The sequence below is a fragment of the Schistosoma haematobium genome, chromosome ZW (assembly GCF_000699445.3).
Source record: "Schistosoma haematobium chromosome ZW, whole genome shotgun sequence".
In the NCBI taxonomy this organism is placed as follows: domain Eukaryota; kingdom Metazoa; phylum Platyhelminthes; class Trematoda; order Strigeidida; family Schistosomatidae; genus Schistosoma; species Schistosoma haematobium.
The window spans coordinates 281749-308915 of record NC_067195.1 but is presented as its reverse complement, the minus strand read 5'-3'; the positions used below and the strand labels follow the sequence as shown (position 1 = coordinate 308915).

Below are 27167 nucleotides of genomic sequence, written 5' to 3'. Positions count from 1 at the left end.
AATCGCCTCTCAAAACTAGTCACTGGTGAGCCCATGACAATTATTAGTATAGAATTGTGGAGATTATTGAGTTTTGATTGTGACCATGAGCTGATCAATGTAAGACCACTATTGAAAACCTGAAAGCACTGGATGGCCTCTTCGTTCTAGTATGTGACCCCTCAGCAGCACACATCCACGATCCAGTACCGGGGATTCAACACAGGACCTTCGATTTCGCGCTCGAACGTTTAACTTCTAGATTACTGAGATCGATTCATTCTTTTTACTAAACGTCCAAGTGTGAATTTTTACTACAACACAAATTAATAATTTAAATGAAAACGAACGAATAGTATTTTTTTCTCTATCAGTTATGTCATTTAATTTCTTTCCATTCCTTCAAATGTATTTTAACAACTTTTGAAGTTTGTCGATTACTTAGGAATGTGCAAATTAGATCGTCTTTGATATATATTCTTATTGAAGTATACTAATGATCTTATGCTATGATTCTGCTATCATAAGAATTTATTCAGTCAGTCAGTAACAACGTAGAACTTCGTACGTACGTACATCAGTTCGAGTTGCCATACCACATTAGCACAGAGATGCAGTTGTCGATTCAAATCCCATTGTGTTAGAGGTAGTAAAGGTATAAGCAGTAATCGGAAAGATTAGGGTTTGAAGATGTTATTTAAAGAGTATAATACAGTGAAATAAATTTGGGAAGAGAAAAAAGAGACAAGGAGGATTCAGGAGATTAGAATTTGTGAGAACACAAAGAGTGTATGCACCTGCTCCATTGCAAACGATTTTGAGCCATGTCATTCAGGGCCTCTAACCACCGCTTGCTATCATATCTCGGTCCCCAACTAGGTTTTATTTATTTATTTATTTATTTGAACATATGAATATTGGTACAAGAGAGCGCCAATATATATGCGCCACACCCCCAACCAGGTAGTCTACACCTACCGACATGACTCAGACCACTTGTCAGTGACTTCATGGACTTGTGCCATGTTTTGGTCTGGCCGCTCCTATCTTTCTTCCAACCTACTCCTATACCACTGAACATCGCACATCGATAAGAATTTATTACTTTTGGCAATGTTGTGGTCTATGAACTATAATGATTTAATGATAAGCTTTTTTTAAAAAAAATACGTAACATCACTGTCTGATTAAATTGACAGTAAGCTTTTGTAGAAAACGTATCTCATAATCATTAATAAATCTGGTTGATCTTGATCACTGTGTTTATTCATGGATCATCGTCACATGTCATTTTTTTATCTTTTGTTTTTCAAATTCTTATGAATTGTTTCATTTGTTGTTTAACCTTTCGAACTTTTCTATATGAATCAGTAAACTGAATCGATTTCATTTATAATCACCTAATTACAGGCTAGTTGAAATGTCATGTTTCTGGTGATTCTTTGACATTTTAAAAGTTTTGATAAAATAGAAAAAGTCATAAATAAATACTATTTGTTTGAATTATCTATTTAACAGTTGCTAAGATTTTAATAGTGAAGATCATCAGTCGATTGAAGGTAGACCACCATGGAAAACCTGGAAGCATTGAACGACCGTTTCGTCCTCCAGAGTGACTTCTCAACAGTGCGCATCTAAGATCCTGCCTAGCGAGATTCGAACCCAGGACCTATCAGTCTCACGCCAAGCGCTTAATCACTAGACCACTGAACCGGCCGAAATCCAACGGTGTTAATGTCTAACTTCAACTAATCCACGAAATTGAGAGACACATCCACCATTGTCTTCAGTGAGTTACAATCTCATAACAGACACAGTTGAACTCCACTGGTCACTACTTCTCACTAGAACTCCAGGATATACCTCGTGAAGCCAGTCACTAGTGAGCATATGTTGACTAGTATCAGAAGGGGTTTTGTGGAGATTGTAGTAATTTCAGCAGTTGAGATCATGAGTCAATTGAAGCTAGACCACCATGGAAAACCTGGAAGCATTGAACGACCGTTTCGTCCTCCAGAGTGACTTCTCAACAGTGCGCATCTAAGATCCTGCCTAGCGAGATTCGAACCCAGGATCTATCAGTCTCGCACACAAGCGCTTAATCACTAGACCACTGAACCGGCCGAAATCCAACGGTATTAATGTCTAACTTCAACTAATCCACGAAATTGAGCGACACATCTACCATTGTCTTCAATGAGTTACAATCTCATAACAGACTCAGTTGAACTCCACAGTAGGACGAAACGGTCGTTCAGTGCTTACAGGTTTTCTATGGTGGTCTACCTTCAACTGACTCATGACCTTAACCATTGAAACTATTTTATATCACTAATTTGAGACAAATGTCTTAAATGAAATGAATTGATTAAATAATCTTCATTAGTTCATAAATCTATGAAGAAGAATAATCTAAGTATTTTGTTTCAATTCATAACATTTCACCATTTTTCATTTGTTTTTCATAAGAATAAATTTTGCTGGTTATCCTGTATGCTTGTTACACACATCCTCTCCCTCTCTTTATTTTACTCTTCTTGGTGTGCAGGTATTTTATTTGGTACTTTAACTGTATCATTGGCTTTCATATTTACATTATCCAGTTCACATATTTTACAAATATCATTTTCTTTATTCGGTGCAATTGGTGGTCCAATTTTAACTGTATTTACTGCTGGAATATTTTTTCCATGTATTAATGCTGAAGTAAGTAAGTATATCATTAGTATTAATAAAAAAAAATCCATATATATTTGATGATATTTTTAGTTAGACAGTCATAAGTCAGTCAGTCAGTCAGTAACAACGTAGAACTTCATACGTACGTACATCAGTTCGAGTTGCCACACCACCTTACAACAGAGATGCAGTTGTCGATTCAAATCCCGTAGTGGTAGAGGTAGCAAGAGTATAAGCAGTAATCGGGAAGATTAATGTTTGGAGATGTTATTTAAAGAGTATAATCCAGTGAAATAAATTTGGAAAGAGGAAAAAAGGGACATGAAGAATTCAGAAGATTAGAATTTGGGAGAACACAAAGAGTGTATGCACCTGCGCCATTGTGAACGATTTTGAGCCATGTCATTCAGGGTCTCTAACCATCGGTTGCTATCATCTCGTGTTCCCCAACCAGGTAGTCTACACCTACCAACTCAGACAGTCATAAGGAAATTAAAAAACAGGGACAAATCGACACCGGTTCTAGTTGCCACACTTTGTAAGAATAGTGCAATTAAAATATTAAAATATAAGTCATAGTGGTAGACGTTGTGCAAACAACATCAGTTTTAGTAGAAAAAATAAGATATAAATGACGGCTAGTATTAGAGTAGGTTAGGAGGAAGCTAGGGGTAGTCAAACGAAAACATAACATCATCTCATCAAGTTACTAAGTGTTGGATTGAGTCATTTAGTTAGATGTACATTACTTGGTTGATGTGACTAATGACCAAAGATTTCGGGTGACATGGTTGAGAATCATTTGCGACGATCCGAATGCATTCACTTTCTGTCTCTCCATAGACACTGGGCTTATTTATCTCTTATCCCTAACCAGATAATGTAGATATTCTGATTCAGTTCCATGGGATAGTGAGAATCTATGATTGATGACGTTAAGTGACATGGTCCGAAACCACTTGAAATACAACTGCTACATTCATTCTCTTCTGGTAAATCTTGATTTCAGTGTCATGCATAAAATTTTCATTAGTAAACATTAATACATACGTGTATTTTAATGAGTGAAACAAAATTAATGTGGTCTTATATTATATGACTGACGATTCATTGAAAATACTTCCTATTTAATTTTAGTCTCATCGTTGCAAAATTTATGGTAGTACTGTTTATCTGGTTGAAATCGTGGGTCACTTGAAGCAAGACCACAATGGAAAACCTGGAAGCACTGGATGGCCGTTTCGTCCCAGTACCGGACTCCTCAGCAGTGCGCGTCCACGATCCCGCACCCCCGCGAGATTCGAACCCAGGGCCTACCAGTCTCGCACCAGGTGCTTAACCAACTAGACCACTGAGTCAGCACCCAACGGTGTTAATGTCTAACTTCAACCAATCCACGAATTTGCGCTACCGTACACCATTGTCTTCAGTGAGCTAATATCTCACAACAGACCTGGTTGAACTTCACTGGTAACGACTTCTCCACAAAACCCATTCTGATAGTACTGTTTATGTTTAAATGTTTTTGATGTTCAATATCGATAAATGAATGACACTTGTACATTACCGTTTACTTATTTTTTCTTTTCGTGTCGATTCATATATTCAGGGTGGATTATGTGCATTAATTAGTGGTGTTATTTGTGGTTTATGGATTTGCATTGGAAATACTTTTATAACTTCAAGAACTGATAATGATCGTTTACCTTTAACCATTGAAAATTGTTCATCTAAAATTCTTCAAAATATATCATCATCTATTGTAACTGCTACAACGAATACATCAATTACTACTGTTAATATTATAAAGACGACAACGTGGTCATTTTATTCACTTTCATATCTTTATTATGCAACAGCTTGTTTAATTGTTGGAATTCCTGTAGGATTTATAATTAGCGCAATTACAGGTAAACTGTCATTTTTTTAAAAAAATATTCATAATGTTTATATGACAAAATATTATTTTCTTAAGAAATACTAATACAATTAAATATTTTGTTATCAGAAGGGGTTTTGTGGAGATTTTTAGGAATTTCACAGATTGAAATCATGAGTCAATTGAAGCTAAAATCTCCATAAACCCTTTCTGATAATAATTATCTGCTCACTAGTGATTGACTTCAAGAGATACTCCTGGAGTTCTAGTGAGAAGCTGTTACCAGTGAAGTTCAACCAGGTCTGTTGTGAAATATTAGCTCACTGAAGACAATGGTGTACAGTGGTGTAACTTCGTCGATTGGTTGAAGTTAGACATTAACACCATTGGATGCCGGCTGGTTCAGTGGTCTAGTTGGTTAAGCGCCTGGTGCGAGAGTGGTAGGTCCTGGGTTTGAATTTCGCGGAATCGTGGATGTGCACTGCTGAGGAGTTCCATTTTCTAGGACGAAATGGCCGTCCAGTGCTTCCAGGTTTTCTATGGTGGTCTAGCTTCAATTAACTCATAATTTCAATTTGTGAAATATTTTGTTGTAGACAATTCAGAATAGTTTGCTGTATAATTGGGATCCTGTTGTAGTAGAATCATTTTCCTGAACTTGTTATATTTGTTTGTTATACTGGTTGAATAAGTACACGAGTTCTGCCTGTTTCAAATCGTCTGATATTGGATACGTTTAGTTCATTTAAAATATACGTATCCATAAACTTCTTCATTTGACTCTTGGATTTAGCCTATCTAGACTAAGGTGAATGTAGAGTCCTTCACATACCTGGGAAGCATCATCGATGAACAAGGAGGTTCAGATGCAGACGTAAAGGCGACGATCGGCAAAGCAAGGGTCGCATTCCTACAATTAAAGAACATATGGAACTCAAAACAACTTTCAACCAATATCAAAGTGAGAATCTTCAATACGAACGTCAAGGCAGTTCTACTGTATGGAGCTGAAACTTGGAGAACTACAACAACCACAATCAAGAAAGTACAAGTATTTATAAATAGCTGTCTACGCAAGATACTCAACATCCATTGGCCGGATACCATCAGCAATAGCCTTCTGTGGGAGAGAACAAACCAACTTCCAGCTGAAGAAGAAATTAGGAAAAGACGATGGAAATGGATAGGACATAAATTACGCAAATCGTCGAACTGCATCACGAGGCAAGCCCTAACTTGGAATCCTGAAGGGAAGCGAAAAAGAGGAAGGCCAAAGAACACATTGCGTCGGATAATAGAAACAGATATGAAAGCGATGAATTACAACTGGACGGAGCTAGAAAGGATTGCCCAGGACAGGGTTGGATGGAGAATGCTGGTGAGCGGCCTATGCTCCTTCACGAGGAGTAACAGGCGTAAGTAAGTAAGTAAGTAAGACTAAGGTGATCTGTTTATACAGTTAGTTGCACATGTATCCTTGTTAATTATTTTATCAAAATATTGTAAAGTAGTTAACAGTGTACCTTGTGTCGAATGAACTCGTTAGCTATTCTCATATTAGGACGGTGGTGTCATATAGTGTAGTAAAACTGAAATTTTTCATGAGGATTAATTAAATTTGATTAATTGATCAGCGAACATAGCTGAAATCACATTTCTTTATTCCTTGATTCTAATCTAATTCAATAGATCAAGGTACAATGTATCCAACTGTCTAAATGACTTGACATCGCAAACATTATGCTTTTGATTGTAAGTGGTTGGCAATCAATAGGATTTGATCATTGAACAAATTTGGCCTTAGTCACTATATAGTGATCTATCAGTGTATATATCTTGATCATATAAGAAGTTAGTCGCTGTCCAAAGAGCTCACTGCCTGTGACACCATTATGAACTCTACAGGAAGTAAGTCTCTTCAAGACCGCGGATACGCCTTGCTGACAAACGCTAACTAGCATGAAACTTAGATCTAGGTTTGTATCCTAAGTGTTTCCGACCATTTAGCATCAGTAATATGTTTGAAATGAACTGTACAAATACAATCACATATTTTTCGGAATATCTTCATTCTCTCACAACAACGTTGAAATATAAACAACTGACTAATCATATTAAATTTTATTTTATACAAGCATATTTTTTATATTTATCATACCAGGATTTAATAGTCGATCACAGGTTAATCCACGTTTATTGGCTTGGCAGGCACGTTCGTTCTATAGACATTTTCCAAATTGGCTTCCTCCACAAACAGCAAATGATCAGGTAAGTTTTAATTTGATATTGCTGATACAGTTGTTTAATAGTCAGTCAGCTACAACGTAGGATCAGGCACATATATGCATCGTTCCAAGTTGCCATACCTCATTAACACAACAAGATGGACACCGGATTCATAAAACCAGTTAATTCAGAGGTGGTAATATATAAAAGAAAGATTGCAATAAGGATATAGTACAGGGAGAAAGAACTAGTTAGTAGAAAAAAAGATATGAAGCGATTTTAATCTCTTAGTTTAAGGGAAGATAGAGAGTGTATACACCGACGCCATTGTGATCGATTATGAGCCATGTCACCAAGAGTCTCCAACCATTGGTTACAATAGTTACGTGGACCCCAACCAAGTAGTCTGCATCTACCAACATGGCTCAAAATAGAAGTTAGTGACTTCAAGCACTGATGCCACGTTTTGGTTTGGCCGCCCCTAACTTTCTTCCAACCATCTCCAACACCAGTTAGCATTGCACGTCGTGCTAATCGGTGTTCGGGCATACGTAACACGGAGCCCAACCATCTCAGTTGATGAAGATTCACAACCTCATCAACCGATTTACCATCATTCCCTAATACTCCTCGGCTAACTTCACTATTACTGACTCGATAGTCCCAGAAGATGCGAGCAATATTTCTAAGGCATCTGTGGTCAGATACTAGTAGCTTACGAGTGTCTTCTACTCTTAATGGCCATGTTTCGCAGCCGTAAAGTGAAACAGAACGAACTTCCGCGCAGTATACTCGTCCCTTAATTGGTAGACGGACATCTCGCCTTCTCCATAGCTGACGTAAGTTGGCAAAAGCCAAATGAGCTTTTAGAATCCCTGCTGAGATTTCGTCAGACAGCAACCCATTAGTGCTGATCAGACTTCCAAGATAAGTGAATTCGTCAACGCGTCCGACCACTTCACTCCCTATCCTTAGTTCAGGTGTTGACACAGGACAGTCCTGAAGCAACAATTTGCATTTGGATGGAGAGAAGCGCATTCCAAACATGATGGCATTGTTGCTTAATGCTACCAGAAGACTCTGCATTTTGTCAGCGTCTTCACCAAACAGGACTATGTCATCTGCGTATTCTAAGTCGATGAGTGGACCTCCTGGAAGGAGATCAATACCCGAGAATTCAGTAGACGAGAATGTTATTCCCATCAGATCTATGGTGAAGTCAAACAAAAATGGAGAAAGTGCACAGTCTTGACGGACATGAATTGAGGTCGCAAAAACAGATGACTGTTCGTTATAAGCTCTGACTCGACTAGTAGTGTTCGAGTAAAGAGCCTTCACAAGGTTTTTGTACTTCTAGGGTACGCCTTTCAATGACAGACACTGCCACAGAATCTCGCGGTCTACTGAGTCAAATGCTGCTTTTAAGTCAAGAAAGACCACCATTGTCGGACGCTGATAAGTATACCTATGTTCTAGAACCTGACGAATGGTGAATATGTGGTCGATGCAGCCACGACCAGGTTTGAAGCCAGGTTGATTTTCTCGTGTTTGCAGTTTAGATAGTATATTAGTTGTTTAATAAAACAGTAACTTTAGAATCCAAACAAAAATTGATTCCAAGGACAGATTTTAAATTCCTAACAAACTATATGTAATGATTGTGTAACTTTCTTATGATTCTTTAATCCAAATATATATATATATTGTCAAATTCTATGAAATTACAACAATTCACATGTCTTGAATAAGTATTTCTACTCGTAATTGTATAAAGCCTAATGACACTTATTGAACATCCTTCTCTCTATACTTAATTTGCAATTTCTGTTATTAAATCTAACTGTTGTGTTTACATTCGTTCATTTTCAGGAATTTAATCCAATCTCTTCCACATACATTGAAAAAACAGAAATTTTAGACATGAAATTACCTCGTTTACAAGTAATCAACAACAACAACAACAAAAATTCCATCAATAGAAAATGATCAATCCAAAGATTCTACTATTTGATGTAGTAATAATAATACAAGGAAGCTATAATGTGAACAATGGAGTATACTTTACCAATTCTTGTTTATCCTTCATAACTATTTCTTTCATCTTTATATTAATTAAATCATATTTATCAACATCATATGATCAATGATAAATACAACGAATCCGACTGTAAAGAGTGAACTATAATGTCGGTTTTTACTCAATCCTATATTGCTTTATACTACTCAAGGAAATAGAAATCAATATCGGGATGTTCATTTGTTAATAGATTATTTCATTTTCAAACTACCGTTTATTTTCATATTAGAGATGGATAACAAAATAGTGTGTTTGTTTACTTATAGATGGATGGTATGGCAACCTGGACCGATGCACATATGTGCTTGGTCCTACGTTGTAGCTGACTGACTGACTGAGATGGATGATTACAGCAATTATCTACAATGAAACTAACTAGTGAAATGTAATTTATCAATCACAAAATTCTTTGATGAAAACTAATCTAATGGTTGAATTGGAAAAAAATATATAAATGCTGACAGTTACCGGTTACTTTATTGTTGATTGGATAAATTTACAACGGATGAACGGTCTAAATATTATTATGATAGAAGTTAACGAAGATAATACAAAACAAGTAGGATCAACCTCAATCTCAGATGGTATGAACGAGTTCATTAATGTGATGTCGCTCACCGGAAAGCTACATCATACAAATAGTGTCCATTACAAATATATGATGAAGTACCTTCAGTTTACGTACTATTTCAGACTTTAACAATTTGTTTTTATAGGTTTAGACTACAACAGTAAACTGTCGTATAGCATACTAAACGATTAATGGACGGTAAACTATCGGGATAGCTGCTTAAGAACTCTGTACTGGGAAGAAACAGCTAATTAAACTCCAAAAAGTTTTCCAGGTAATATCAAACAACGATGACAGTAGAAATTCCTGATAGATCCTAGTTTAAGTCGTACATGATGATTTCAGAAAACTGGTAGTAGACAATCTCACAGTCTGTGTTTATCAGCAGTAGATTGAATTACATAAATGTTACCCAAAATATATATGCTAAAAAGTCGTTCGAGTTGCTGCATAATGGCTAAAGTAAAGAGCTCGAAATTCGGAAGTTTAGTTTATTTTACAACCATTCTCTGATACATAACTCATCAATTTCTACGTGACGTTTTAACAATGGACAAAGTATTCATTGAAATCAGGCGAATTTTCCTTTAAATGTTTATCGCGTCTTCATATGAATAACCAAACGATTTGAATAGAATTGTTAAGAATCAGTCACAATTTGCGGAGATACTTCCATTCTTTATCTCTCAATAAGTTTTTTACTTTCAAAAGTATTTAACACTTTTCTTTCTTCAATTTTACTTAGTCTTTAACCATATTCTATATGTTTAATACTTTAGTTTAGATTTGTCTTATTCTGTTGTGACAATTTCGACTGATGAAACTTATCCTAAACCCCACATTGTCTAAATGGACGTACTTTTAGAGATAACACTTTCCTCATCTAAATTTCCAGGAGTTGAACTTCTACCAGGAGATTCACTTGTTGACTTAGAATATGCCGATGACATAGTTCTATTTGCTGAAGACGCTGACAAAATGCAGAGTCTTCCGACCACTCTAAGCAACAATGCAAGCATGTTCGGGATGCGATTCTCCCCCTCGAAATGTAAAATGTTGCTTCAGGATTGCGTTACATTGACATCCGAACTAATGATAGGGAGTGGAGTAGTTGAGCGTGTCGACCGCTTCACTTATCTTGGAAGTCTCATCAGTCCTTGTAGTCACGTGTATCACGAAATCTCAGCACGGATACAGAAGGCTCGACTAGCTTTTGCCAACTTGCGTCATTTATGGCGTAGGCGAGATATCCGTCTATTAACCAAAGGACGTGTTTACTGCGCAGCAGCTCGTTCCGTCCTACTTTATGGCTGTGAAACATGGTCGGTAAGAGTAGAGGATATTCGTAGGTTACTAGTATTCGATCATAGGTGTCTTCGAAACATTGCTCATATATCCTGGGACGATCGAGTAAGTAACGCAGTTGATAGGAAACGGGTACAAGGTAAGGATGGCAAATCAATTGATGAAGTAGTGAAACCTCATCAGTTGAGATGGCTGGGACACGTGTTACGTATGCCCAACCACCGACTGCCTCGACGTGCTATGTTCAATGGTACAGGAGTAGGTTGGAAGAAAGTTAGGGGCGGCCAGACCAAAACATGGCACAAGTCCATGAAGTCACTGAAAAGTGGACTGAGTTATGTTGGTAGGTATAGACTACCTGGTTGGGGACCGCGAGATGATAGCAAGCGGTGGTTAGAAGCCCTGAATGACATGGCTCAAAATCGTTTACAATGGCGCAGGCGCATACATTCTTTGTGTTCTCCAAAATTCTAATCTCCAAACCCTAATCTTTCCGATTACTGCTTATACTCTTACCGCCTCTATCACTACGAGATTTGAATCGACAACTGCATCACTGTGCTAATGTGGTGCAGCAACTCGAACTGATGTACGTACGTACGTACGAAGTTCTACGTTGTTACTGACTGACATTCCAGGCTTGTTAAGACGTTGACATTTACAATGTACACCTTCGTGTTATTTATATTTGAGATGTTTCTTTCATCCTAATAATTAAAAACTAAATGACAGAGAAAAAAAAAGAAAGAAATTTCTTTAGTAGACTAATAAATATCAAATTACAGAAAGAGAGAGAGAGAGAGAGAGAGAGCAAAATGCAATCATCATGGTCATCATCATCATATCATTCAAGGCATAACAAATATTCACACTATAATTGTAATGAGACTAGAAAAATACAAATCTTAAAGACTGAAATAAACTCTGTATATGTTGCTGTTATTATTAGTTTTGTAGTTATCACAATATTCTACTGCTTCTGCAGGCTAATTGAATTACTTTTGTTTGTAAAAATGCAATATACACGAAATTATACAAATAAGGACAATTTTTTTTCTCGATAACATTGAACCCTTCACTTTGATTAAAATATACGATCATTGATGTTAGATGAATCTTGATCTGGTGGAAGACCACGATAACGTTGATATGGTTGGTTAATAATTTGTTGATTTGGCACAGGTCCGGGGACTATAACATTTGGACCCCGCCTAGCTGGAAAATTAGGATTAGCAACATTACGGTAATTATTTGCTAATCCACGTCTAGCTCTGTTAGCTTGTCCTAAATACTCTAAAAATGAAGCGCCATTCTTTGAAAGGCAGCTTAAATCACCAGGAGGTGGATCTTCATGGAAAAAATCATGTGATAAAGCTTGATCAGCATCCAAACGTTTATTTGGATCTAATACTAGTAATTTGTCAATTAAGTCAACAGCTGATGAACATGGAATTTGTGGTGTCAATTTTTCTTTGACATGACGTTTAACATCTTTGGGTAACTTTATTTTTTGATAAGTTTCTAAATTCTGAACAGCTGGCCAAACTTCCGGTGTGATAGAACCACAAAGTTGAATAATTAAATTAAGTTGAAGAAGTTCATTCTCACCCTTTAAGATTAAAAAAAATGAGGGAATTCAAAATAAACCAAGTTATCTTGAAACAAAACCGTATGAAATTGTTAGAGGTCATATTAAGTAAGTACGTTCAGAAATAAGTGTTCCAATAATCAAATAATTTTTGAATCAGTTGATTTAGCCACCCCCCCCTCAACTTCATCTGTTCCGGTTTAGACAGCCATATACTATCATTAGTCAGTATGAGTTTTCAGTCATGATCTAACTTAGATCGGTTCATAATTTCAGTGAGACTATCATTAGTTTTCACACCAAAACCATATGGCTCAAAGTCATGTACATACACCCCGACTGAAGGTAACAACCAAATGATCACCATGAGTACAGTTAGTAATGACAGTCTAACACATACATCATACAGGATAAACAGTTGGATTCACCAATAAGAAATAAATTCCATGTCATATAATTGTTTCATTTTTTTCTAAATCAGATCAGATCATTGTGTTACAGACGTTATAGTTTACAGTAAGCCAGTTAACACGTATCAACCACCTAATTCGATCAAGATTCACAACCTCATCAACATATTTGCTAGCTATGGATAGTACTCAACTTTCCAAAAATGCACCTACGATAGCTATGATCAGATAATCGCAGCCTGTGAGTGTCTATTTAAAAGACCGTATTTCACACCCACGGAGTAAAATAGACAGAACTACTGTGCCGGATTTCTTTGGGAAACAGGCATATTGTCTACGCCACACGGATGCAAGTTGACAGAAACGAGCTGAGGGTTTTGAATCTGTGTCAAGACACTAACCAATCAGGGCTGATGAGACTTCCAAGCACAGTGGTCGATGAACTCAACTACTTGACTCCTAACCACTAGTTTATGCGTTGATGCATACCAGTTTTGAAGCAATATTTTGCATTTAAAAGGAGAAAATCACGTCCCAAACATTTTTGGATTGTTACTCAGTGTGTCTAAAAGACTAAATTTTATTAGCATCCTTGCGAGGAACAAATCGTCTACGTATTCTCAGTCAATTTGTGGATCTCTTGGTAAGAAATTAATCTTTGAAAAGTCACAGGAATAAAGTGTTATTTCTTAAAGAATGTCTATGGTTAGGCAAAACACAAACTAAGATAGTTTGCAACCCTAAAGAACACTGAGCCGTCGGCTTTTCGCAAGCATCCAATAATACTGTCAGCCTGTTAGTTAGTGACTGAATCGGTAACTAGACACTTTGATTATGAGGGAGGTCGTAGAGGTTCGTCTCAAATTTTAGCTGCAATCCACGAGAATAATGAGATTTTGAAAAAGATAAGCACTGTAAGACGATAAATAAGAAAATGTGTGATATGCTGGCAACTGAAAGTAAGGTTAGTTCAACAAATGACTTTTCATACTTATGCATAGCTTATGAGACTGATATGAGTTTTATCCTGTTGAAGTTAAGTACTTCGGATCTCTTTCTTTTTGATGACGGAGGTCAGTGGAAACATATGGGTGTGTACTTATGCATCCATAGACTCACACTAGGAATAACCGATGGTGTAAACAGTCCCTATTATGGGGTTGGTGCGTTATATTAAAAAAGAGGGATGTCAACGGCAATATATTACGACGATAGGTCTAATTTTGTAGACGACATTTCCGAATTGCGTTAGTTTACACAACAATCGGATCCACAGGTGACACGCTCACTCCAAAGCAGATTCAGTAAAATTTTAAAATACCGCCAGCCAACCACTGTGTTCGGGTTTCTGGAAGAATGGTACAATCCACACATTAGTTATTCTTCGTCATTTCCAATGAACAAATTTTACATGAAGAAACTCTCGAAGGCCCGGTGTGTGGTCCCCTAAGAAAACCACTTGCTTGGGTTTGGGCACCCAGGCAGTATCACGCCCCTCACACAAATCGAATGATTTATATAGCGCATATGTATTTGGTGCCTCCTTGTACCAAAATCTATGTGTTAAAATAAAAAATAAACAATAAAACGAAAACAAATGAATATGAAGTATGATTTAATTAAGGTAGATATGTGACATCAACAAATCAAAATAAAACTTGCTTTGACTAACCTTAAGTACTTGAAAAGTTTATTCGTCAATTACTTACTTGCATAATTGGGTAATTTGTCCAAAGCTCAGCCATAATACAACCAGCACCCCATATATCTACCGGTCTTCCGTAATAACGATCATTGAGCAAGATTTCTGGAGGTCGATACCATAAAGTTACTACGCGACCAGTATAACGAGAAGCACGGTCAGGTCGAATAGAAGTGACTGTAAGCCTTGCCAAACCAAAATCTGCTATTTTTAAAACACCTTCACGATCAATTAGTATGTTAGATGTTTTTAAGTCACGATGAAGAACATTATTTCTACAAGATGTTAAAAGATATTAAAAATGAATAATATTTAAAATAATGAAGTAAATCTAAACACTAGTCAGGACTACACTTCTTCGGTTAAAATGAGAGATACTATTGATTTTGTATGTGAAAGTTGAGCACTTTAACTCCTTTGCTTGAGCTTGATATGGAAATCTCAGGCAGGAAAATTTCTTTAATAGATATGTTAATGGATGAACTGAACAACCTAGAAGTTACATTTTGAAAACGTCTCAGGAGAACTCAAAGGACTTATCCTAATGCTATGACTACTAAACTACTCTTTACTTGTCAAGTGTCATTCACAATTAAGTTTCAGCTAAAAAAAAGTTATTTATCAGTTTATAAGATCAAGGAATTTTATCGTTTGAGGTTATTTTTAATAAGACATGAGTATGCATTCGTAAAACCGTAAAAATTAGTATGTACTATTTATACGAAAATATTATTTTATTCCCCCAAATGCCCTGGTACGGCCGAGAGTGGGGTGGGCCCGCCCTCCATCTCGAAATGCTCTCACATGGCTACGCGTATACAGCCTCTGCCAGGGAAGTCCTACTCACTGCCTTCCCTTGAAGGGGGTGTCGTCTACCAAAATGAGAGGACGAAAAGTGAATGTCCGCGCTTTAACCGGATTCCAAATCAATGGTGCACATGGGCTTCACGATCCTGAGGGAACAAATGGCGTATGAACCAATCGTTGGTCACCGGCTTCCATGGGACTGCATCTCCTCACGATGCTCTACTGCCTTGTGGATCAGACTTTCAGGTTGAAGGCTCGGGGTGTAGTCCCCTAAGAAAACCACCTGCTTCGGTTTGGGCACCCGGGTAGTATCACAGCCCTCACACATATCGAATGAGATTTGTGTGGCGCATATGTGCTTGGTGCCTCCTTGTACCAATATCTATGCGTTAAAATAAATACGGGTAATGCAAGAACTAGTACACAATTTATAATGACACTGTTCTTTTACCATTTTGCCAAGAAAATCGCCAATGAAATACCTGAAGTTCGTTGCTCATCCTCAGGTAAATCTTTATTAGAAATGAAACTATATATCTATATACACAATGATGATCATTTGTAATATCCGGTTGCCTGAAATAATATAGGTGAGGCTGGGACCGAATGCGAGACTTGACGTTTGAAAGTGAGGTTTTTAATAACTAATCAGCAATCCTAATACAACAGACAGTTTATTTAAAAATGAAAAAGTTTAAAAAAAAATTAGTCATCTGAAAATGATATTTACTTGTGTAAAAAGTAAAGTCCCGTAAGCAACTGTTGCATTATGCTTTTCTTCACTGGGAGACTGAACTCGACTTTTTGAGCTAATAGACCTGCTAGATCATGCTCACAAATGTCGAACAGAAGATAGAACTCGTACCTGTAGTTGCTAGAAGGGGCAGCTATAGATTGAAATCAATATTGGATGAACAGTATACCTTTTTTATGACAAACGCCTCGCAAACGCACAACATTTTCATGGGAAAGTGAGCTGAGAATTCTAATTTCTCGTAGAGCAGTGACTGGAAACTATACGTATTAGAGAAATAATGGTAAAAGTTTACTTACACCCTCTGTTTCTTGCTCTGTTTTAAGTCGTTTCAAAGCATAATGTTGTTTAGTAACTCGATGGCGAACTTTGAACACTTCACCAAATGTTCCCTGCCCAATTTTCTGAAGTCGCTCATAATCATCAACCACCAAAGTGGTGGTTTTTTTCTCCAATTCACGATCAACATATTTAAGGGCATCCGTATAATCAGCCTCCAACTCTTTTAATAACAAATCTAATTCACAGTCATCCATAGAGACTTCAGCCACATCTTATTCTGTCTGATATTTGCCAAGCCTTCGCTATGAGTTGATGAAATGATTAAGCTGAAATTAGTAGTTAGATAACATTAGATTATTACCATGTTAACTATCAGGTTTAATATAACCAATAAAAGTGACGTATTCGGGATAGATATCATTAATAAAAAATCAGAACTAAAATTGGTGTTTTGAGTGGAATACTTTCGTATTAAAAAAGTCATTCGCGTATTGTGATAAGCAATGAACAAAAAACTATGTGACAAAATTATAAGTACTATGACAGTAATAAAAGAGTAAATTGTGTAGTAACCAGAAGAGAGATGAAATTTCAAGAGTAATATGTATCAAATACATTAGAAGTCTATGCACACAACTATCGTATTATATAAAAACAGAATGAGAATACAAAGATGACAAATAAGCTGACAGAACGGGTTTCGTATCTTCTATGTCTAATCTTTTCCATTGTCACTGATAATGTTCCTACTCACACTATTCTGCCACCTCGCTATGTTGAGGTGATTTCGCAGCCTGAACCGATGCATATATACTATGTCCCACACTGTCCATAACTGATTGACTAACCAGTTGTGTATGGTTGACTTTGAGTTACACTCTTTGTGCAGAGGTGAACAATATTATTTATTCCCTCATACCAAAGTAAATGAAGTTGGATTTTACCCAGTGACTAATTAGTCGAAAAAGAAAAAAACCAAATTACTAGGCTACAAGATTGTCTGCATAGAAATCAGTTAGACAGTTCATATTATAAGTAAGGTTATTATATCTTGAAATTTTATTAATCTTAAAACTTGACCGTAGTTTCTACACTAGTGTTGTGGTTAGGATTCAGGTACCTCAAACTTGGACTCAGATTAGTCGCATCGTAATCAGCTACTGCCGGTATGCTTCTTTTGGAATACTTAGCTGAACTGCGATCACGCCTTTGCTTGCTCTAACCATATCTTATCATACGTTGGCAGCAGTAACTGTATCTCATAATGGTTGGGAGCTCTTCCAACTCACTCGAGTTACTGGAAGAAAGTTGGTATTGGGAAAACAATTTGTGAAGCTGATAGGACACCAATTAATAACATCTACTGACGCCTTGTAAGATGGACAGAGTTCTTCGAAGAATAGTTCAGCTGGTTTATTGCCTCGCTGATATCGATCGGACTATTCTGTCCGCCAAGACCGGTGACAACTGATCCAACTAACGAAGCAGAAGTCCACAAGAAACCACAAGTTATGAAGCCCAACAAACCACCAGACTTATATGATTTACCCCCAACCTATCATAAGGATGGTGGCGAAAAACTCGTTATGAAACTGATCGAGTTGTTTCCAAACGTTAGGCAATTAGCGTACCAACATCTTGAAATGAGGCGATAGTCACCCCTATCTTTAAAATTGCTTTACATCTCATGTGAAACAAATGTCGGAAGATAAGTCTATCTACGACTGCATCCAACATACTACATTCCGTCATACTTTGCAGATTGTTCAAAGCCCCTAAAAGCCCGGAGGAGAGCCCGTCCTTCCTCTTGAAATGCTCTCACGCGGCCACGCGTATATAGCCTCTGCCAGAGAAGTCCTACTCACTGCCTTCTCGTCGCGAGGGTGTTGTTTACGAAATTGAGAGGACGGAAAGCGAATGTCCGGCGCTTTAATCGGATTTCAAACTAATGGTGCACATGGGCTCCACGATCCTGAGGGAACAAATGGCGTATGAACCAATTGTTGGTCATCGGCTACCATGGGACTGCATCTCCTCACGATGCTCTACTGCCTTGTAGGTCAGACATTTAGGTTAAAGGCCCAGGGTGTGGTCCCTTAAGAAAACCACCTGCTTCGGTTTGGGCACCCGGGCAGTATCATACCCATCATACAACGTGTAGTGCATATATATCTGGTGCCCTCCCGCAAAAAGTAGGCTGGTTTTTGCTCTGGTCGAGGATACATTGATTATATCTTCACCCTCCGTTAGGCGTTAGAACACCGTCTTATTTAATGTAGGCCAACAATCATTGTTTTCTTGATGTCAGTCTCCTTTGATTCGTTGGACAGGACCGTCCTCTATGGTTGTCTATTGAAGAATGGTTTGTCTGAGTTCATTAACATCTAGAAGAGCTTATATACAAACAGTTTAGGCCGAGTGAGGGCATATAATCACCTCTCACGATTGTTCCATCCAAGCAGTAGGGTTACACAGGGCTACACAATCTCAACATTTCTCTACAACTTTGCCACCGATGATGTTCTGGAAACAGTTGTCATGTAAGTAGGTAGTGCTGATGTGGATCCGTTGACTGGAGGAAGACTTTTCGACCTTGAGCATGCGGATGATATTGTCTTACTATGTGATGATAATCAAGCTATGTAGTCCGCACTAAATCAGTAGGTAGTTGGTTTTCGTAGGTATGGTATATGCTTTACACTAATGTCCACAGTACTTTTACACAACTATCAGGAGCCTATGCCTGCACTCATTCTTGGTAGTGAGCAGTTAGAAGTAGTCGAGAAGTTCGTGTACCTTATTATCACTTAAACAAAGTTGGTACAAGGAGGCACCGAAATACATATGTGCCACACAATAAAAATGAGATTGTGAAGAGATACAGAAAGGAAGGTGCAGATAACACAAAGAAGAACAAAAGTGAAAATTAGTGTATGATGGTGAAATAATAATAATAATAATAATAATAATCACTTACGCTACCGCCATCACTTACACAGCTACCCAGACACGAACTTCTTAATTACTCTTATCTGCTCATTACCAAGAATGTGTATTTGGGTAGCTGTGAGAGAACAGTTTTGCTCGATGCTCGTGATACCTAGTCTCTCCAAGTTGACGTTAAACGGCTCTGTGTTCGATCATCTTTTTCTCCGAAGGATTGTTGATATTCAGTGGAAACACCATGTTAGTAATTCAGAGGTTTGGCAAAGTCTGTTCGAGCAAAGCGATGATAACTCACTTGGTGTCACTATCTTCAAACACCCCCTTCGGTGATATGGACATGTACTACAAATGTTGTCCCAGTGAATTCTACACCGTGCACTATTTGCTGACTCTGGGACTGCTTAAAAAAGCAAAGATGGCCAGTTTATGGAATGGCGCTGTGGTATGAAGGTAAGCCGTGCAGGATTGGCATTTATCAGTCTTTCACGATTCGCTGGTTAGGGTCCTAGAGATAGCATAACACTGGATCGGTACATTATCAGACACAGTTCGGGATAGAAACCAGTGGTAATCCTGCTGTAAATTTCTTTTACTTTCTCCAAATAAATGAGAACTTCTTTAACTAATAGAATTAATCTGGTTGTGTTTTTTGACTAAGCTTCTCTCACTATATTTCTTTCGAACCCGTTCACTTGTTTTTATTTGTTTATTGTTTTTTTCATTTATTAAACCTACATTTAAATCTCCACAATCTCATTTTCTTACTATGCACCGCATATGCATTTAGACCTGACCGTAGCCGCTACCTTGACGCGGTGGTCGGGCTTGCCTATCATGATGACCCAACCGAGCTATGTTGGCTGGAACATATGTTCCTGTAGGTTCTACCACGCCAGGCAGGTCGATTGGAGAACGGTAAGACTAAAAGTAGCAACTCAAGGTCTGAGGGCGAAGTCGTACTGCTGACTGTAGGAGCGGTGTGACAGCAGTAAGGTGTTTCCCTCGGACAACCAGCATCTGCAGCGATGCGGCCTTCTCACAAGGGAGGATGGGGTTAAAAAAGGTCGACCCTAAAAATGTCACACCTCACCTTACCTCACGAATTTCCGTCTCCGACGGTTAGGCCCTTTGAAGAACGGAGCTAACACGTCAAAAACCTTCCACAAAAAGGCCGTGCGCGACCGGCTTCAAGCAGTTGTCCCTTGAGCTGTGCGGTCACGCCCCCAGGCCGTTAAGACCAACATTAATCCGACTTCCTTTTCAGGTCCCTCAAGAAATACCGTTCCACGGTGTGGGCAGCCGGGAAGTGGCACCAGCCCTCATACCTGTAACAGCACACAAGACAAAGTTGGTCACATTCAAATCCTTCCTACACCTCTTAATGCCACTCTTATCTCCCCGACTAACCCTTCTCACGTCCTTTTATCACCTCGCACCGCTAGAGCAAACGATTCGAGTACGCGGAACGCTATTCCTGATCTCCTGAAACCTCGCTCTAAACTTCATGTTGGAGCTTACAACGTCTGAACAGTGTACTAAATAGGACAACAAGCTTCCTTAGCAAGGACTTTAGAATCTCACGCCATCGATATGTGCTGGGTCTCCGAAACGGGCATACAGGATCCGAGTAGCGTCATTCATTTGACATCACCATATCAAAATAAAGAACCAACTCAATTCACAATTCGTGTATCTGGAAGCCCAGATGCTGCTTCTCGTGGACTTGCCGGCGTAGGTATAGCATTGAGTTTATTTTTATTTATTTATTTGAACACATAAATATTGGTACAAGAGTGCGCCAAATATATATGCGCCACACTATTTATTTATAGCATTGAGTCCTAGGGCAGAACTATCTCTTTTAGACTGGATCCTAGTAGACAGTCGTTTGTGCGCTGTCCAACTAAACGGAACAACAAGGACTCAGAAAGATAAGGACTCTCGTCGTTGCCTCTTCGTCGTCTCTGCCTATTCTACCACTGAATGCAGCTCAGATGATGTAAAAGATGAGTTTTACAGAAAGCTTTCCAACCTTCTCCGAAAAGCTAGGTGCTCTGATGTAGTAATAGTGGCCGGTGACTTTAATGCTCAAGTGGGTATACTAAGCGAAAGGGAAAGACACCTAGGTGGATCTTATGGTGTCGTGGCTCAAAGAACAGATAATGGCAACCGTCTGTGGCAGCTATGCTCAGATAACCGCCTGTTCCTTGCAAATACTAACTTTAAGCATAAGGAAAAACATCTTTTAACATGGCGACCCCCGAATTCGTCTCAACGTTGGACCCGAATAGATCACATCGCTATCAGCCACCGATGGAGGGGCTCGATAGAAGACTGTCGCTCATTCTGGAGCACATGCCTAGATTCAGATTATGCTCTAGTGCGAGCGCGTATTTGCCTGCGTCTTACTAGACGTAGGAAAGACGCTGCAAGGAAGCCTCTTAGGGTCCTGTTTAATGATAGTCAAGCTAAGAGTATATTTCAGGAACAACTAGAAAAACAGTTAGGAAGCTATGTAGGTGATGCCCACCCCGAGGCAGCATGGAATAATATCCGAAAAGCTGTGGAAACAGCCGTGATATCTGCTAGTACGGTAAACCGTAAGGTTACGGAGCAACACTGGATCTCAGAAGCATCTACCGCACTGATAAATGCTCGAAAACTCATTTCATCTGGATCTGAACATGACGAAGAGCGGAGTCAGCTTAAGCGTAAGCTGACAAGAAGTCTACGCAATGATCGCGAACAGTGGTGGGTAGCGAAAGAAAGAGAAATGGAAAAGGCAGCGGCAATAGGTCATAGCAGACAATTGTTCAGACTCGTTAAGGAAACTGGTATTAGAAACCCGACTGTTAGCGAAACACTCTCAGAGAAAGATGAACATATTATACATTCTCAATCCAGGAGATTGGATCGGTGGGCAGAACACTTTAGGGATCAGTTCAACTGGCCTTCAGACACACTTCGGTTTCCTACGATCTCCAGTCAATCTGAATGACAAGTTAATGTAGGTCCTCTGACTCTTTACGAAGTTGAAAAAGCCATAGGAAATCTGAAGCGAGGGAGAGCAGCAGGCCCTGACAGGTTTACTCCTGAGATTTTTAAGGATGGTGGTTCAGTATTAGCAGTGAGATTAACTGAGGTCTTAGGTAGAATTCGGGAACTGGACGCAATCCCATCTGACTGGTCTCAATCACTGATTGTGCCAGTCTATAAGAAAGGACAAACGTCCTCTTGTGACAATCACAGAGGAATCAGTTTGACAAATATAGTGTCTAAAATATTAGCCTCAATAATACTTCGACGCCTAACCGAAGCTCGTAAAGAGCAGACTAGAGAAAATCAGGCTGGTTTTCGACCTAGACGCGGTTGTATAGACCAGATATTCACACTACGTCAGGTTCTAGAACACAGACACACATTCAGACGCTCCACAATCGTAGTATTTCTCGACCTTAAGGCAGCATTCGACTCTGTTGATCGTGAGGTTCCATGGCAGTAGTTGTCATTGAAAGGAGTACCAAAGAAGTACATTAACCTTGTAAAGGCTCTCCACTCGAACACAACTGGTGGAGTGAGAGCTTATGGCGAACTGTCATCAGAATTGGTTACCTCAAATGGTGTTCGTCAGGGCTGCTTACTCTCTTCATTCTTGTTTAACTTTGTCATTGACGTACTTTTAGAGATAACACTTTCCTCATCTAAATTTCCAGGGGTTGAACTTCTACCAGGAGATTCACTTGTTGACTTAGAATATGCCGATGACATAGTTCTACTTGGTGAACACGCTGACAAAATGCAAAGTCTTCTGACCACTCTAAGCAACAATGCAGGCATGTTCGGGATGCGATTTTCCCCTTCGAAATACAAAATGTTGCTTCAGGATTGGGTTGCATCGATACCCGAACTAATGATAGGGAGTGAAGTATTTGAGCGTGTCGACCGCTTCACTTATCTTGGAAGTCTCATCAGTCCTTGTAGTCACGTGTATCACGAAATCTCAGCACGGATACAGAAGGCTCGACTAGCTTTTGCCAACTTGCGTCATTTATGGCGTAGGCGAGATATCCGTCTATTAACCAAAGGACGTGTTTACTGCGCAGCAGCTCGTTCCGTCCTACTTTATGGCTGTGAAACATGGTCGGTAAGAGTAGAGGATATTCGTAGGTTACTAGTATTCGATCATAGGTGTCTTCGAAACATTGCTCATATATCCTGGGACCATCGAGTAAGTAACGCAGTTGATAGGAAACGGGTACAAGGTAAGGATGGCAAATCAATTGATGAAGTAGTGAAACCTCATCAGTTGAGATGGCTGGGACACGTGTTACGTATGCCCAACCACCGACTGCCTCGACGTGCTATGTTCAATGGTACAGGAGTAGGTTGGAAGAAAGTTAGGGGCGGCCAGACCAAAACATGGCACAAGTCCATGAAGTCACTGACAAGTGGTCTGAGTCATGTCGGTAGGTGTAGACTACCTGGTTGGGGGTGTGGCGCATATATATTGGCGCTCTCTTGTACCAATATTCATGTGTTCAAATAAATAAATAAATAAATAAAACCTGGTTGGGGACCGAGATATGATAGCAAGCGGTGGTTAGAGGCCCTGAATGACATGGCTCAAAATCGTTTGCAATGGAGCAGGTGCATACACTCTTTGTGTTCTCACAAATTCTAATCTCCTGAATCCTCCTTGTCTCTTTTTTCTCTTCCCAAATTTATTTCACTGTATTATACTCTTTAAATAACATCTTCAAACCCTAATCTTTCCGATTACTGCTTATACCTTTACTACCTCTAACACAATGGGATTTGAATCGACAACTGCATCTCTGTGCTAATGTGGTATGGCAACTCGAACTGATGTACGTACGTACGTACGATGTTCTACGTTGTTACTGACTGACTGACGATATGCATTTAGGTGCCCCTTTGTATCAGTATTTATGTTCTAATAAATTAAAAAGGGCTGTTATAACGACTTAGTTGAATTGTTTATATAAGAACACATGTTGTTTAGGGGGTCCTAGCGTGCCAAAGAGCTGATTTGGGAATCTCGAGAGACCCAACACACATTGAAGCTGACGATATCGACAAATGGGTATAAAAAATCTTTCGATGTTTCCTGAGTTACACTATATACCATATGAGAAATCACTTGTTTGTAAAAGGGTGAGTACATTGGGCGGCTGTGATAGACGCGATGTACAACAGAAAAGGTGGAGCATATATGTTGCTAAAACCACAATTTCGCACATATAACTCGGGGGAACTCTTGAACGAGTTTTAACCAAAATGTTTTGGAACATCTTAACTAATTATCCCAAATAGTTACATTAATCCGTTTTCAATTTTTAAGATAGAAATACGTTTACTTTTGTTCATATAGCCAGTTACCAATTTTGTGTAACTTTCAGTTTTTTAACAACGAAAGATCCAAGCATCATTGCTGTATAGACCAAACTTTTGTCGTAAAGTGAAATCTAGCCATTTGAATACGTCTACATAACTGTTTGAAGTTAATTATTTGTCACACTGCTTGATCTAATATCAGGCATCATTGTAAACCACGACTTTACGAATACTTAGAACATAGATAACCTGATACACCTGACCATCTGTTGAAACATTAAGCGACATAAGTGGTACATGGATCTCATACATGTCAGGTCTTAGTAAAAGAGGACCCGATCATTTGTTTGAAACACTAAATATTTATCACCACTGGAGGATTCTAGCCGATAAAGCAAACACGGCAGCGAGGTTTCCCCTTGAAACTCTGGGTATTTCGACACTGAACAGCCTTGCCCTAAGGCGTCAATATGAAGACAATTCCGTCATATCCCCTTACCTCGAGATTGTTGCCAGGACCGAGTTTAAAGGGGAAAAATCAAAGACATACTTGGACTTACGAATGAACCATACAAAGCTAGTCTGGCGAAATGAAATTTGGGGCATGTATGGTACAAAAGTGTAGGGGACGATATCACCGTGCTGTATTATACCGCTTTTAAACCTCTCCATCCCAACAGACAAATACGTCTTGATAGTGAGACTACATCTAAGAGAATACCCCTCTATGGTACACCACGAAAAAAAAACATTTAGAAATACATAGGAACGTTCTTGTGAGGAATCTGTTAACTAGACATTTCAGTGCAGGCGGCAACAGTAACGAAACCTTCAGTTGATTTTTCCGAGGACCCAAAGGTTGTTATACTTTTAAGGTCTAGTTATTCGATAATACTTTCTATTATTGACTACGTTCTTTATTACTTCACATTTCTGATTGACTAAGACAAGAATGACACTTCTTCATAAATCAAAGATCACTGTTACAACACATCCCAATGGACGAGTGGTTTGCGCTGACAATAGACTCAATTCAACTGGAGAATACAGGTAGACTCTGTGATCGAGTGCAGTACTGGTTTAACTTACAACGATGTGTCGGAAATTAAACTTTTCTACACAATCCTAAGACAGGTGATCAAGAAACTTTACCGTGATATTAATAACTTGAGGCCGGATATATTATCACGAGTTAGCAACGGTGAACCACTTACTCATGAAGCACGAATATTGTAATTACCCACTGAAACTTACTGTTAAGAATAGTAACGCATGTCCACGGACAATTTACTAGCCAAACAAAAAAGTAGATAGGAACTGACATGGAACCTTGACCTAATATCCTTACACGAAAAATCTCGACCTTTCTTATATGCTTCAAGCCTTATGGCATGAACTGACTCAGTTTTTCTAATCTAAATAGCTAAAGAGAGTCAAGATGTATTTTATTGATTTGACTCCTTTATTTAAAGAAGTAACTGAAAGCTATGTGTTGGAAAGATATCAAACCACTACATAAGATTCACCATCACGACATATTACCCAAATGCTCTTAAATTAAGAGTACCTGTCATAAGGAATACATGCAGTAACAAAAAGACATGTTACCTTGATTTCAAATTCCGCAAGGACGCCGCAAATTCTTTCAGAATTTTAATATCCACATAATTTAAACCTCAAACTCTGTCCAGGAGGTTGGCGCAACATTAGGTTACTTCGTATCTGTACACCGGTTTTAAGAGACAGTTCTTTGAAACCCGTAATGCTTTGGGTGCTCGAAGAACTCTTGTTTAATTAGTTTCTAAGTTTGAAAGCGAGTACCTAAGATACTTTCAGATTCAGATTTGTTTAGTAAGGTCAGAAGACCCAGGGCTCATGTTATTCCTTTCTAATATGCTTATGTGAGTGTTCAGTCTCCTCTTGAAAGAGTCAATTGAAGGTGCGGACACCACTGCTTCGGGCAGCAGGTTCCAAGTATTGATGACTCGATGTGAGAACCTGTATGCCACCGGTATTTTGTCCATTCTTGGCTTTTCTAATAGCCTGCTATGTCCTCTGAGATGTCCAGATCTAGTGGGAAGAGAAAGAGAGAATAAGTTTGGTTTGAAACCATTTTTGAGTATTCTGCACATCAAAATAAGATCCCTCCTTAGTCTGCGATAGGACAGAGTAAAAAGGTTCAGCCTTTCAAGCCGCTCTTTGTATGGTAAACACTGGAGTTCTGAAACTGTACGGGTAGCTGCCCTCTGTACTTTTTCTAGGATATCTGAGTCACCTTCTGAACAAGGGCTTACAGCATGATCGCAGTTCTCAAGTTTAGTTCTCACCAAGGTTGTGTATACTCTGGTGAACATGGTAGTATCTAACTTGATGAATGTCCGTTTTAAAACCCAGAGGGTTCTGAACGCCTTAGCTGAGGCCTCCCGGCAATGAGCCGTCGTCTTAAGATCATGACTCACTGTCACCCGTAGATCCTTATGAGACCGAACGACGGGTACTGCCACTTTTTATTTGCTGTACCTATTAACATCTGTATCCACAAAGTACGTGAAGACACACCTTGCCACGTTATGGGCATCAACCACTCTTTAGACCAGTTAATCATAT

General features: G+C 38.8%; 2 protein-coding genes across 4 annotated transcripts in view; one reads left to right on the top strand and one right to left on the bottom strand.

Annotated features, from left to right (window-relative positions):
• Positions 1-10737, top strand: part of SLC5A8_1 (Sodium-coupled monocarboxylate transporter 1) — a 32996-nt gene extending 22259 nt beyond the window's left edge. Inside the window, exons 10-13 of one of the 2 annotated variants that reach the window (XM_051210131.1) lie at positions 2528-2685; positions 4268-4568; positions 6699-6805; positions 8633-10737. In XM_051210131.1, the coding sequence (XP_051070081.1) occupies positions 2528-2685; positions 4268-4568; positions 6699-6805; positions 8633-8749 (683 nt within the window). In that variant the 3' untranslated portion in view covers positions 8750-10737. Of the gene's footprint in view, positions 1-2527; positions 2690-4267; positions 5571-6698; positions 6806-8632 lie in introns of those variants that run through there. The other variant, XM_051210132.1, reaches the window with a different exon arrangement.
• A 103-nt stretch (positions 10738-10840) lies between these two features.
• CDK9_1 (P-TEFb-associated cyclin-dependent protein kinase Cdk9) lies at positions 10841-26576 on the bottom strand. 2 transcript variants are annotated; one of them, XM_051210130.1, is made up of 6 exons: positions 26128-26576; positions 16277-16585; positions 16147-16237; positions 15954-16110; positions 14424-14691; positions 10841-12325 (listed from the first exon to the last, which is right to left on the bottom strand). In XM_051210130.1, the coding sequence occupies exons 2-6, from the start codon at positions 16511-16513 to the stop codon at positions 11801-11803; spliced, it is 1278 nt and encodes a 425-aa protein (XP_051070080.1). In that variant the 5' UTR covers positions 16514-16585; positions 26128-26576; the 3' UTR covers positions 10841-11800. The 2 variants fall into 2 exon arrangements, with proteins under 2 accessions (XP_051070080.1, XP_051070079.1); XM_051210129.1 differs by having other exon boundaries at positions 10841-14691.
• Positions 26577-27167: the final 591 nt, after the last annotated feature.

Excerpts from the sequence above, each read along its gene's own strand:
- CDK9_1 (XM_051210130.1), bottom strand. The coding sequence starts at position 16,513 with ATGGATGACTGTGAATTAGATTTGTTATTAAAAGAGTTGGAGGCTGAT. Across the intron at positions 14,692-15,953 it reads GGACTTTACTTTTTACACAA|AAATAATGTTCTTCATCGTG; the intron begins GTAAATATCATT and ends AACATCTTGTAG. Across the intron at positions 12,326-14,423 it reads CAAATTACCCAATTATGCAA|GGTGAGAATGAACTTCTTCA; the intron begins GTAAGTAATTGA and ends TTAATCTTAAAG.